The sequence below is a fragment of the Castanea sativa genome, chromosome 10 (genome assembly GCF_040712315.1).
Source record: "Castanea sativa cultivar Marrone di Chiusa Pesio chromosome 10, ASM4071231v1".
Taxonomy (NCBI): domain Eukaryota; kingdom Viridiplantae; phylum Streptophyta; class Magnoliopsida; order Fagales; family Fagaceae; genus Castanea; species Castanea sativa.
Genome location: NC_134022.1, coordinates 15127125 through 15141709, shown reverse-complemented (window position 1 = coordinate 15141709; position 14585 = coordinate 15127125). Strand labels below are relative to the sequence as shown.

General features: G+C 33.3%; 2 protein-coding genes across 2 annotated transcripts; both read right to left on the bottom strand.

Moving 5' to 3' along the window:
* Positions 1–382: 382 nt before the first annotated feature.
* On the bottom strand, positions 383–2591 carry LOC142612720 (protein DETOXIFICATION 49-like). Its single transcript, XM_075784857.1, has one exon. The coding sequence runs from the start codon at positions 2269–2271 to the stop codon at positions 637–639; it is 1635 nt and encodes a 544-aa protein (XP_075640972.1). The 5' UTR covers positions 2272–2591; the 3' UTR covers positions 383–636.
* Positions 2592–11885: 9294 nt separating this feature from the next.
* LOC142613977 (sugar carrier protein C-like) lies at positions 11886–14223 on the bottom strand. The gene is made up of 3 exons (XM_075786502.1): positions 13961–14223; positions 13027–13656; positions 11886–12505 (listed from the first exon to the last, which is right to left on the bottom strand). Exons 1-3 carry the CDS (start codon positions 14078–14080, stop codon positions 12056–12058), a joined length of 1200 nt encoding a protein of 399 aa, XP_075642617.1. The 5' UTR covers positions 14081–14223; the 3' UTR covers positions 11886–12055.
* Positions 14224–14585: the final 362 nt, after the last annotated feature.

Below are 14585 nucleotides of genomic sequence, written 5' to 3'. Positions count from 1 at the left end.
ATTTAAAAAAAAAAAAAAAATCCTTTCTAAACGAATAATAAATTTTCATTTCATTTTGTTAAATTTTATGCTTGAATCAAGATATTTGATTTTTTTTACATGAAATTAACTTTAGTTTGGTTAGTATTAATTTATCAAAGCATTTGTTTAATTCGTCAAATTAACTATTTAACATTGGATAAGTTTTTTTAATTTTTTTGAGAAACGCACACACACGCACACATATATATAGGGAAAGAGGATGAGATAAGAGAATACACTCACACGCCAACACGCATGCAACATTGGATAAGTTAGTATCAAATAAATTTATGTGATTAATATTTAAATATTTTTGGCCTATTTAAATTTATCATTATATCGAACCAGCCTGCAAATTAACTTTTAAGAGTATAACTTGGATTTTTTTTTTTTTTTTTTTGAGAAGAAGTATAACTTGGATTTAAAAAGAGAGAAAAGAAGAAACTTTTGGCTAGTATACTTCGATTTTAATGTATAAGAATGGGATGGATACAAGCCCGACCCCCTCCATACTCCATAGGAAATACAATGGGACAATAAATTAATCCAAAATTTGGCATGTACAACTGGAGAGAGAAATGCTACTACAAAAATTTGTGAGTTCCTAAGAGAAAATCAAACCGGTGAATTATGACTCTCTACGTTATGATCCAAAGAACTGAAACAAGAATCCTGTGTTTTATCCTTTAATCTATCAGCTTCTTGGTAATCATCATCTATGGTAGTAGTTTCAGTAAGCTCCTTAGCTCTTTGGGCTTGTCGTTCCCAATCGGTTCGACACAAGACAAACAACATGGTCACAACACATGACCCTTGTGCGGCTAAAAGGCCTAGCCAAAGTCCTTTGAAATCAAAACCTGCGAAAAAACTCAACCACACTGCAACTGGCATTCCCACAAGGTAAAAACAACTCAAGTTTATGTTAGCACCCAATTTAGGCCGAGCTGTTCCTCTCAAAACACCACAACCAGTTGTTTGTGGACAGTTTCCGAGCTCGCAAAGTCCAATAATGGGCAAAACCATCGATGTCAAAGCAATAATCTCGGTGTCTTGTGTGAACATACTTGCCCATATCTTCCTAACCGTTACGGCAAAAATCAATGCTGAAAATCCCAACGTGAAGCTGAAAGAAAGGCCTACAATCGCAGCTAGTCTAGCCTTCTTTGGATTGTTGGCACCAAGTTCATTTCCAACCCTTGTTGACACACCAAAGCTTAAAGAAGATGGAAAAATGTAGATCAAAGCCGTGGTTTGAATCAGAACTCCCATGGAAGCAACGGTTGCTTCAGGATTGAGTAATAACCCACATAGTAAAATCATGATTTCATACCACCACCATTCTAAGCAAACTGAAATGCAGCTTGGAATGGCTAAATTCAATAGAGATTTCCAACCTTTGAAAAACTCTGTTGAAATTCCAACCCAAGTTTTCTCATACACCTTGGAGATGATAATATATACGATTAATGACCCTACCAGATTGAAGTTGGTCCACACACCACTTAAAGCAACGCCTTTAATTCCAAGTTTGAGAACAAAAACAAGAAAGTAGTTGATGGGGATGTGAAGAAGAATAGAAAGAGTTGCACAGAATGTTAGAGGCAGAGTTATGGATTGTGATCGGAGATATATTCGAATAGGGTGTAAAAGAGATTGCGAAAGAAGGTCCGGAAGAGAATAGAGAATGTAAGATTGAGCTTGGGTTGCTATATCATCTTTCTGACCACAAAAGGTCAAAATTTTCTTCATGTTGAACCATAAAAAAGAAATGGGAATTGAAGTAAATAGAAGCAGAATCACTGTTCTTTGCATGGTAAGGCCAAGAAGTTTGAATCTTTTGGCTCCAAAGGCTTGACCACAGATGGGTTCCATTCCCATGGCAAGGCCAGAGAGAACAGAATAACCAGTGATGTTAGCAAAACCAATAGCGAGAGAACCACCGGCTAAAGCAAGCTCACCAAGCTGACCGAGGAAGAGCATGGAGATCATGGAGCGCAAGTAGAGTAATAGACCTGTTAATACCATTGGAAAAGCTATCCTGGCTATGCAGTTGGCTTCCGAGACAGCAAGAGAGAGATGGGTTTTCTGGGGCTCTTGTTGATTTTGATGTTCATATTCAGGTACATGTGTTGGGGTTTTGGGGATCAAAGGGGTGCGCATGTCGGGGAGTTTGTTTGAGGGAATTAGGATTGGTTGGTCTGAATTGCTTCCACTTCCACAGGAAGTTGGAGATGAAGGTAACCGGCACATGGATTTGGACTTTTTTTTAAAACGCGCAGGTATAGGGTGTTTGGGGATGTGAAAGAAAGAAAGAAAGAAAGAAAAAAAAAAAGTGGGATTTACTTGGGGTGAGAGAGTTAGTAGAATGTTTGTACTGTCTAAAATGGCCTTAAATAGCAAGGAATTGTTGGCTTGTGAATTTGTGATACTTGTCCAACTTCGAAGTTGGTAGTGGATTGTTCTGAAACCTTCAAGCGTCCTTTTACGACCGACTCTTGTCACTATTTGGCCTGCAAGAGCAAGACAGCAAATACTTAACCAATACACACGTTCAGGAAAAAAAAAAAAAGGCAAAGAAAGAACACGGAATGCGTTGAAACTTTTGTGGGTGTTGAAACTTCTTTTGATGTGAATATATAGGCTTCACAGAACTCTCGTATTGACGTTGATATTTTTGTTTGATGGTAAGTTTTTTAACCTCATATTCTGCAATTAAATTGTGGGCACATATTTATTTATGCCAAGAACTATTATCCTTGAATTTTATTTTTATTTATTTATTGCTCTATCGAAGAGATGAAAAGCGTTTTTGGGGTTGGTTTTTTGTGTCAACGGATTAGGAATAAAGGACAGGGCGGTTTTAATCTAGACCCATTTTAAATTTGATAATGAGAGCTTGACTTGATGCTTGTCTACAAGGAATTTGTGCACAATTATAATTTATTATTCCATGTCAGTTTGAAATTTGAGAATTTCTAAGGAAGATTACCGTTGTTTTGATCAATAATATAAATAGTTACTAAAAAAAAATGAAAAATCTATCATTTGACATATTTACCAAAATATCAACATTGATTTTTCATACTATATATTGTCACTATTCTTCACGTCGTCACCACCATAGTTGTCACTATTACGATCACAACTATTATTACTTTTTATCATTGTAGTCATTGTTGTTATTACCACCATTACCACTATCTATTATAATCACTCGTCATGATCATTGTTAGCATAATACACTCTAATTTCTTAATTTTTAAATATATTCATGTAACATTTAAAATTAAAATTGATAGGATTTAAAATTTGTATCAAACTAAATTCCATCATTAATTATAAAAGTTACAAAAAATTTCAAATTATTCATTTAAACACAACCTTAAATGACCCTACATTGGTTGGACAGAGGAATGTTAAATTTTGATGCTTAGTATATCGGGAATGGAAAATTATTAAATACTATGGAGTACCATAAATGTGTACTCCTCCTCTCACATGAATTGTAGATTCCACCATAAATTTAATTAGTAGGATTTACAGTTATGTGAGAGAAGGGAGTACGCATTTATAATACTCTGGAAGTACTCAATATTTACCCATCCGGAACATATAAGAAGATTAAGTGAATTTTTTTTTTTTAAGTGTAACTGATTAAACGAAGGGGAGGATTAAATAAGACTTATTTATAGAAAAACATCCCACACCATGCCTTTACTTTTTGTTAAATCGCTTTTTGTTCATTTAATTTATGCGCAGGGGTCCACGCGTTTGTGGCCTCTATTCTCATTCTTTTAGAAATGTTATATAATTCAAAGCTTTTTGGGAATTAATTAAATGATAATAAGTTTAGATATATAGTTTTGTTTTTCCTGTACTACTTTTTTCAGAACATTTGATGATGTGTCTCTAAGTAGGTGCTACTTTTAACTAAGTGTGTGTTTGGATACCGTTTATTTTGCTAAAAACTAAAAACAATAAAAAAAATAATTTCTGCAACATTGTTCACTTTTTTAACACTATAGCTCTGCTTACTTGCACGGTTCATGTCCCGTGAATAGTGCAAGAGGCATTGGTCAAAGAAAAGAAAAAAAAAAAAAAAGGCAGACACAAACGTGAACGTGGAACGCACAATCCAAATGGAGCTTAAAATGACTGAGAGTGTAAAGAAAAAGCATAAATGTAAAAATAAGTAGGTGCTACTGTTTAAGTAAAAATTGTTTGGGACCATACTTCAACTCTTTACAACTATTTTATAAATAGATTCACAGAACTTAATCGATATTTATATTATAAAAAATTTGAGTGTCTTTTTTATCATCAATTGATTTTAAAGTGGAGTAACACAATGACCATCGAAAAAGTGATGCTCTTCCTAAGATGTTCACATTTTGTGAAAAAGATGCTAAATATTGTCCCTACTCCATGGCATTGATCTTAGTTAAACAAGCAAAGGACAAAAGAGAACGGCATTCTTGCTGCCCTGGTCGACTTACATATTGTACTTCTTGTGTTGACTATTTTTGTTTTTGTTTTTGTTTTTGGTGGGAGGCTGTTTTATTGACTGCATAAACATTGGAGTGGATTACATTTAAAATGTTATCGGTATGAGTCTATGAGAGGGTAAGGCTACGCCCTAATGTTTGTCTTTGGTGTTGGTCGGCTGTGGTTTCCATGATGGTGCGGCTGAAACTTTAAAAACAAAAGGCCTATTCATGGGGCGGTGGCAAAGGTGTACGTGCACTTGCCTTAGCTTGTTAGCATTCTTCGTATACGACTCTTCTTTGTCCAAACCCTTGTCTTCGCCTTCAACTCTATCTCCATCTTCTTCTCTCAATATGACAAAGTGCACAGACATAACAAAAATTCAAACTAGAATTAATGTCGTAAGAAGAAAATAAACATGTAGAACAAGAAACTAATCGCCAATTAAACAGTAATATGGAGCTAGTTGCATGCACTTAATAAGGAGCACGCCTGTTTCAATGTGTCCACTATTGCACTCATGAGGTTGGGATAATATCTATGGCTTATAGATTACCCTGTTTGAAGACTTAAACTCAATAAATATACCATTGTTCAGGTAATCAAGCCATTCTGGTTGCCCCTTTTTATCATTTTTTCCAATTTTTTTTTTTAAATTTAAAATGTTTAAGAAAGAAAAAATTTGGATCACAACTTTTTTTGTCACAATTTAATGTGATAGTTTATGAATAGTGGAAGAAAAATAGTAGTTATGTAAAAATAATAAACAACCACTCACAATATGACACATCAGAGTTATGAAAAAATTTTGAGAAAAAAAAAGACATCGTTCTTAGGGTCTATTTGGATAGAATTTATTGCTGAAAACTGAAAACACTGTAGCAAAATAATTTTTAAATGTGTGAATAGTGCTACGAGACCCATTTTTAATAAAAAATTGCTGAAAAAGTGCGTGAACAGTGTGCACACTGACCCATTTGTCCCCGCAGCAGAAACAAAAAAAAAAAAAGAAAAAAAAAAAGAAGAGAAAATGCAGGATTGCAAAATGCAGCCTAATATAATCTGTATCCAAACGGATACTTGAAGTTACTGTTAAGAAAGGGTGATTTTAAGTAGGAGTATTTGCGGTGCGGTGCGGTGTAGTGCAGTTCAGAGTTTAGCCAAAACCATAATCGTACCGCACCTCATTTTTGTGGTTACATGTGCTTTGCGATGTATAAAATGTGATTAGAAACTAGTATATTTTTCAAAATTTGGGCTTTTCTTGCTCAGCCAAAAACTGATTTTTCCATTTGTTTTGAGCGAAATTTTAAACTTTTGAGCTAATTTTTCTTTATTTTGGACTGGCTTTTCTAATCAACACTTGCTTGAGTTATTAAACTTTTTTTTTTGTTGAAAACTAGGGCTATTAAACTATTAATAATATATTTAATCCAAATTGCACTGCACCATGCTGTGCGGTGTATTGTTATTTGTGGTGCGATATGGTTATGCCATTTTATGGAAAGTTTTAGTGCGATTTGGTGAACACCCATAGTTCTAAGATTACAACTTTTTTCACATAATTTTAACTTTAAGTGGATATATTATTTTATTTTATTATTTTATTATATTAAAAACTAAAATAAAACTACTAATATTAAGTATTTTGTAAAATTATTATGTAAAATAAATAAAGTAAGTTTTGGTGTAGCCAGGTGGCTTCACTCTTATGGATGCTCTTCCACCTAATTCTATAATTCTTTTCTCCTCCAAACATTCTGTGACGTCATAATTGGGGCAAGAAAACACACAGGCCACAACCTTGTGGTCCTTGTCTACTTGAAATTGGTAAACAGAGCCCAGCTTCTTTCGTTTGTAGTACTAGTCACATTACATGGTTGCACCGAAACAAGGGAGTTAATGGACTATTACTGTTTCTTTTGTGTGTAAGAGGGTAAGAATAAGAAGATCAATGATTTGGGTACCACACCACATTTTCTTGTCTGAGTCAATTTTTCGGCAGACTTTTTTTCCCCCAAAGTATAATTTCATACGTGGAATATTCTTTTCTCCTTTAAAAAGTTCCTCACGTGAAAGAAGAGTTCCACATGTGGAAATTATTAATTATTTACACACTAGTAGTTCTCTTATCGTGGGAGCTAAGGCGTATAGCGTGAGAATCACGTGATCCCTTTTTTATTAGTACACATCAATCAAAGATCAAAATCCTTTGACAATTAAGCATACTTGGAGGTAGTTGTGTTAAAATTTAACCTTGCAAAGCCAACTTTGCAATGAGAGCTTGACACGAACCACGTGGTCTGTGGCTTTTGTGTCAAAATTGTCATCAATATGAAGTCTTAGTCCTCAATTCCTTCATTCAAGCAAACACTAAGTCTAGTCCTTTAGCAATTGTCATAATCTCCGTGATTAAGGCCAAAAAATGAAAGACCAAGTCCTCTAATAGATCAAGATATATGAATCCCTTTATATTTTTGACTCCAAAAGCTCTTCAACTATTAAGACCCATGAAGTAGCTCTAGTATGAACGTGTAAAGAAAAATCTTGGAATAGTAGTGCAAGAATCATTGTCATTTTAAATGAAAGGATAAGCATGTGCCATGTATAACTAAATGGCGATTGATCAGTCAAAACCGCATCTAGAATATGCACTATGCCAACATGCATGTTGACATGGAGTTCATAGTCGGCATCAATTTTTACTTTTTGATGATTAATTTTCAAAAGAAGAATCGGTCAAACTTTATCGAAACCAAAAATTCATAATAGCGTAAGTAAGTGTATTCTAGTTAACTTAATAAATAAAATTTTTATTTATTGTGAAATGAAAATTTTGTGTTCAAACTTGGAATCTCACTTACATAAATAAAAAACAGCTTGATGATAAAGAATAAAAAAAATATATAGTTTAAGCACTATTATAAGTGAGACAATATATTTTCTTTCATTAATTAATTATCATATTCTAAGAAGAGATAATTGAACTAAACTAAAACTCTACAATCGTTTGAGAGGTTTCGATCCAATTTAAGGCTCCCAAAAACTAATTTTGGATGCAGTATCATATTAAGACTCTAAGTTGACTAGAAAGTCTTTCTGTGTATGTATGAAGGGTTTCAACCTTGACAGGGATTTATATTTGTTGAAATTTTTGTAATAGAATTTTAGTTGAAATAGAATTTTTAAGCTTTTTTTCTTTTTTCAAGCTCTTGAAACATATATCTAATAAAGTTTTACTTAAACTAAACTATTGTAACACTTGATAAGATAATTACACGTTGAAGAAAAATAATAAATATATAAGATATAAAACTTATAATAAAAAGAATCTAAAAGAAAAAGAAAAAAAAATAGTGGTGACGTAGAAAATTGTAAAAGCTCTAGAGACTTCTTATATATAGAAATAAATAGATTAAAGAAATAAAATCTTAAAATTTTGAAAATTACATAAAAATATTTTTAAAAAATAATAAATTATAATTAACCTCCATATTTTATGGTGTATCAGAAAATACATCATTAAAATTAATTTTAATGAAAAATAGTAATAAAGAGTTTGTGTCGGCAATTGGTATCAACTGTTGGTAAACATGGAGACATTTCTTTGAAAGATATAGATGTCAATTATGCCAATGTGAATGATAATTTTTTTCTAGAAACCGTAATGTTTACTCTAAATTATGTCAACCTCAAAGTCTAGTGAACAGTAGTTGTATAGTGAAAAAGTTTGCTGTAGAGAGAAAAAGGAATCCTCAAACGTAGCATGACCGTTTTTAGTTTTTATTAGATCAAAACGTATTGCTAAGAAACTGTTGATTATTCTTCGATCAATTTGTAGAAGAAAGATTTTGTTTAAGTTTAGGAGCAGATTTTCAACCGTCTAATGTAATAACCTTAATTCCTTATGAGGTACGCAAAGATGGCAAAGTTTTCTCTGTGAAGAAATTTGTAAGCTTTGATTTTGACATATTTGGATTCATTGAAGGATGGCTTTCCTATTGCAAGATTGTTTGGGGAAAAGCTTATAAAAGGACGGCATAAAAGCCTTATCGTTTGACTAAACGTAAGTAACCTTTCTCTAATATTATCATGTCATTTCCTTCAATTTGGGTATATTTCTAAATTTGGACATCATATCGATTAATGTTAGTAACCATAATGTCAATTTATACAAGTCAATCCACAAGAATTGACCATATATAATCTCAATCCACGATTTTTTTTTCTTAAATCACGGATCAGATTTTATTTGGTTCCAGTTTTTTTTTAAGAAACATATTTGGTTCCAGTTTGATAAAGATTTTTTTTTTTTTTTTTGATAGGAGTTTGATAAAGATTTTTGGTTTTGAAAAATTGGTCCAAAATTGAACCAGGTAGGCTGACATATTCTCATTGTTGGGCCTTATTTTATTTTTTATTTTGTGGAAATTGTTGGGCCTTATTTGATCCAGGTACATAAGGCTTTTACTTTTTTTGTACCCATATTCCCAAGTCTTTTAAAGGTTAGGGTGCTAGAATTTAGTAATTTACAGCCGCACACATATACATATAGCTCTTATAAGCAAAGAAGCGACACTGGAGAAGGAGATATAAGCGTTTCGGTATGAGCTCTTCTTAGTTCTTCCTCCCACTGTGGCCATTAAAACCTATTGAAGCTAGCGATTCAAAAGTGTTTGGGGGGTTTCATTCAACAAGTTATTTAGAAGATTTCATTGCGGTGAAGTTTGGATTTGTAAAACTCCTAAAAAGGTAATCTCGTATTTCTCTAAGTTGGTTGTGTAAGCTTAAGTTTTAAGATAAAACTTGAGCAGAAGACCATTATAAATTGAATAATTGATATTTATAATTGTTCGAATATTTACATGTGAATAGTATGGTTAGTTAAGTAGTAAAGTCCTACAATGAATACAAATAACAAAAATGAATGATCAATATAACATAATTATGCCAAAACTCACTAGTTCAAACTTTTTGTGTCAAATGATGTTCTTATATGACATATTAACCATTCAATTGGGGTCTTCAATGTGTTACCTCCCCTAACAAGTGGTATTCGAGCTGATGGTTCAACTAAGCAAGTCTTAGTTAATCAAGTAGAATGAGGAAAAGTCCTATGTCAATTTCAAACATGTTTGAGTAAAGTTTTTACTAGTTATTGTTGGTGATTGTTGTGAAATGTGACAATAAACCCACTTATGCAAGATTAAAGACGAGAAAGAAAAATAGACACAAGAATTTAGGTAATTTGGCAATTACCTACATCCATCGGCGGCGACAAAAAAAATTCCACTATAAAACAAGGCAATTACAATAATAGCACACAAGCACTCTCACAAGACTCAAATCCCAAATACACCCTTAGCTCTCTCACCCAAATAATAGAGCACCCTATTGTATTTGCACTAGTCTTGTAGCATTACACTTTCTTACTACAACACAATTGACAAAGCAGTAAAACATTCATTATATATACATGTAAGGGTCGGCTAGTTCAATTCCTAAACCACGTGGGACTTGGTTTACTAGTCTTTGTTGTTGACAACAAGCAAGCAACACATGGTCAAACAATACTGACTAAATAAAGCCACCGACTCAATAGTGACTCTCATAATTGTGCAAGAAAGACTCATATTTCCTCCACCCTTAGTTGAGTAAAGGACACTTTGTTGATGATGGTAAGGCATGACACTTGGATTGTTAAGAAAAAGGCTTCCATTCAAAGGGGGACTAGCCAAAGTGTAACCACAAGTTACTTGGTCAAAGGTCTAATATAACTTTTTAAGTCAACCCATCAACTTAAACTTCTAGATTAGATTGTGTCTCTATGTGTATTAACCTCTCAATTGGGTCTCTCCAAGATGCTATCTTCACAACAATAATAGATTATTTGGAGCTCGACTAGTGAATGTAGGCCTAATATCGAACCACGTAAATTGTATGTATGCATTGCATATGCCTTCTTTTTTTTTTTTCTTTTTTTTCTTTTTTTTCGGTCATTGACAACTTGTCTCTTAGATTTCATATTGAATATCAAAACTAACTTTAAATTTGATAGTTTCACATGCATGTTCTTACCAAGATACTGTAGTTTTATCTTTTATTCGACTTGTATCAAAACTGTTATTCAATTATGTTTTATCTTTTATTCAACTTGTATCAAAACTGTTATTCAATTATTATTTCTCCTCGGAGCCTTGACTCCTTCTAAAAGTGTCCAGGATTCCTGAGGAGTATGGCTTTTGTCATCTAGTACAAGTGTCATCTAGATTAATTGGCATGGTCAAATAATCTAGAAAAACTATGGGGAAAAAATGTATCTCTTAATATAATGGTGGAAGAAAGTGAAGACTCGGTGGTGGAGGAACGAATGGTACATAACACTGACAAATGCAGAAAACAGTGCATTCTAGATACACTAATGAGTCATGACAAACAAATCCTTCAATCAAAATGCCTTAAAGAGCACGAAGTAGAAATTATAGCGGTCATATTCCAAGGGAGAATAAGTACTAGGCTCTTTCAATAAGAATTTACAACCTTTAACTACAAAGTTGCAACCCTATAAAGTTTCAATTTTTCTTAATCACCAACAGTCTTGCATCTTAGAGATATTGCCTCCTTTCTTTTATTAAGAATAAAGAGAACCAGAGTTTATATTATAACTATTAAATTATTAATTATTTGACAAAATTTAGGTACAATACCTTAAGTATTGTTCTTTGAGTTCCTCTTTTAAGATTCAGTTATGTAGTTACTTAACTAAAAAATATACTTTCATCACATAAGAAAAAATTCACATGGCAGAATCTTAAAAAGAGAACTCAAAAAATAACATTTAAATATTGTACTTAAGTCTTTCCCTTCGTTATTAATAAAAAAAAAATAAAAACCATGTTTGTTATATATAAAAATATGATTTAATTTGAGACCCAAATTACTTTCGGACCATCAGCCTCCACCGTGGCCCAAAAATTGAGACAATTCCTCAAATAGTCCTATAGATTCCAGAAGGACCAATCTGAAGTGGCCCTCTGTTTCTCAGGGCCTACAGGGACGTATAGAAGAGACGATTTCAGAGTGCCCAATAGTCGACATAAAAAACTTTCTAGGAGGCCCAATTTGAAGAGGCCTTCTTTTTCTCAAGCATAGAGGGGCAATGTAGAAGAAATTTATTGAATCAAAGAAGATAAAATTTATTCCACTAAGATTGAAAATTTTTAGAATCTCTCCAAGCCAATATTTTATAAGCAATGGGCTTATGATTGACATATGGGCTTATAAAATTATTCGCCATGGACCACAAGTAAAAAACAATAATAAATATCAAATAAATAATAATAATAATAATAATAATAATAATAATAAATGTCCATTCACAAAACCACTAACAAATTTATCAACACAAATGTCTGTAAAAAAGCAGGAACAATATGGGAAAAAAAAATCATTGTCCAAACCAAATTTACCTACAGAATAATTAAAGCAACCTAATTGTCAATAATGAAAAACAAGAAATATTAAACAATTATGCAAGCTTTATTCCTAGCTAAACATTTCCTCCAACGCGATTCTCTTCTTGGGGAGGGACATACTTGCCCCAAATAGGGTGATTTCGCCACACAACAGACATTTCTTCAATTGGGATACCTTTAGTCTCCGGCAAGTACTTGAAAATAAAGAAGCTCATTATCAACACCCAGAAAGCAAAGAAGATGAATAGGCCAAACTTCAAATGGCACAACATTAGGGTAAAGACCTGTGCAACGCCAAAGGTGAAAATCATATTGACTGAGACATTGATAGCCTGAGCAGCTGAACGAACTTCAAGTGGGAAAATTTCACTAGGTACCAACCATCCTAGAGGTCCCCATGACCATGCAAAGCCAGCAACGTATACACAGATAAAGAATACCAATCCATACGCATACCATGTTGGCAATTCACCAGGGTTCCCACTTATACCAAATCTAGAAGCAATTGCAATTGTAATAATCACCTATGCATACACATCACATAAATACAAAACACAAATTTAGCGGCAATTGCAATTGTAATAATCACATATGCATTCACATCATATAAATACTGAATCCAAACATATGGTTGCATTGATAATATAATATCATGTCATATAGTAAATATAACAAAATATAATAAATACATTCTCAATTAAATCTAAACATGTGGTTACATTAACGAATGTAATATCATATACAAATTATCAAAGAAGCATTAGACATAGAACTTGGCAATACACCCATCTCTTAATCCAGTCCTAGTAAATAGAACAAAATGTAAATATATCATGTTCTCAATTAAATAATCCAAACATATAGTTGCATCAATATAGTACAATTCCCTAAGTTTTACTCAATTAAATAATCCAAACATATAGTTGCATGGATCAACGTAGTACAATTCCCAATTCAATATCTTCATCTAAGTTTTACCCAATTGTATATGCATGAAAGCTTAGAAATTGACCTAATTAAAAAGAGCATTGGCTGTATGGCATACCTGACAAATGAACATTTGAGCACCACCCTCTAGGAAAAGAGTCCTCCTTCCCCACTTATCAACACTAAAAATTGAAACAAGGGTTGCGAGAGCATTAACAGTATTAGTGATCACAGCAGACATAAGCGAAGCACTGCTTCCGAAACCGATTGTTTTGAACAAAACGGGAGCATAAAATGTGATCACATTCATGCCAGTGAGCTGTTGGAACATAGGAATGCAAATGGCCATGGTGAGTTGAGGTCTATACTTGCGTTCCAAAATAGTAGCCCAAGGGTGTTTGATTAATTTCGAGGCTTCACTAGCAGCAACTAGATCATTGAATTCCGCATCCACATTAGGAATGCCACGGATCTTTAAAAGTTGCTCTTTGGCTTCCTTATGATGGTCACGTTCAATCAAAGAGTTTGGTGTTTCAGGAAGAAAAAATGAGCCAATAATGATTATTATAGCAGGGATCATGGCACCCCCTAAGCTCAATCGCCATCCCCAACCACCCTTAATCTCAGCAAAGAAATAGTTCAGAAGATTGGCAACGAGCATACCAATTGTAATTGCCAATTGGAACATCATGTTGAGGCCACCTCGAAATCTGTATGGGGCCATCTCAGAGACATAGATTGGCACAGACTGTTTAAAAAAAAATTAACAAATCACACAATATAATCATTAACATTGGATTATGTACACAAAAAGGATTAAACAAAAAAAAAAAATTCATTCACATGGATTACATACCCAAAAAATATAAATAATAATAAGAAACAGATGTGGATTTAACAAATCTGATTTTTATGTCAGTGATTTCTTTTAGTTCTAAATATTAAAAAAATGACAATGCACTTATAGATGCAAAGCTAAATAACTACAGACCAAACAAACTGGTTTGTATGATGATTATTAGAGATAAAGATCATGGTTATTTTATTCTTACCTGATTGGCACATCCAATTCCAAAACCAAGAAACAAACGACCAACAATAAGCATCCAGACCCTTTGAGCAAAGCCATTGATAAGTGCACCAACACAAAACAGTACTCCACCCGAAAGCATAGTAGTACGCCTACCAAAAATTCGGGTCACTGTTGCTGCAAAAAGCGATGCTACCAAAGCAGCAAGATACAGTGATGAAGTAAACAAAGTCAATATCTGGCTATCAAACTTGCAGTATTGATTATCAGAAGGTTTGACGGATGACTCCTTTGCGTAAACAGAGGGAAAGAACTCTTTCAAGAAGGAATCCATTGATGTAACTCCACCTATATATAACATTACCAAAAACTCAACCATATAGTATATATTATAAAAATAAAAATACCAAAAACAGCAAAACAGGGTTGCCCTTCTAGGATGTTACCTGAAATTCCAAGATCATAGCCAAAAATTAAACCACCAGTAGCAGCAATTATGCATGTTATTAAGACGTTGGCAGTGAGTTTCCCTGGATAATCTTTTCCACCAGGAGTAAGGATAGCTCCCCCTGCCATTTTTTCTTCTTCTTAATGATACGTAGAATAGAAGAGACGAGAGGTGAGGAGAGGAGTGAGCAAATAATTAT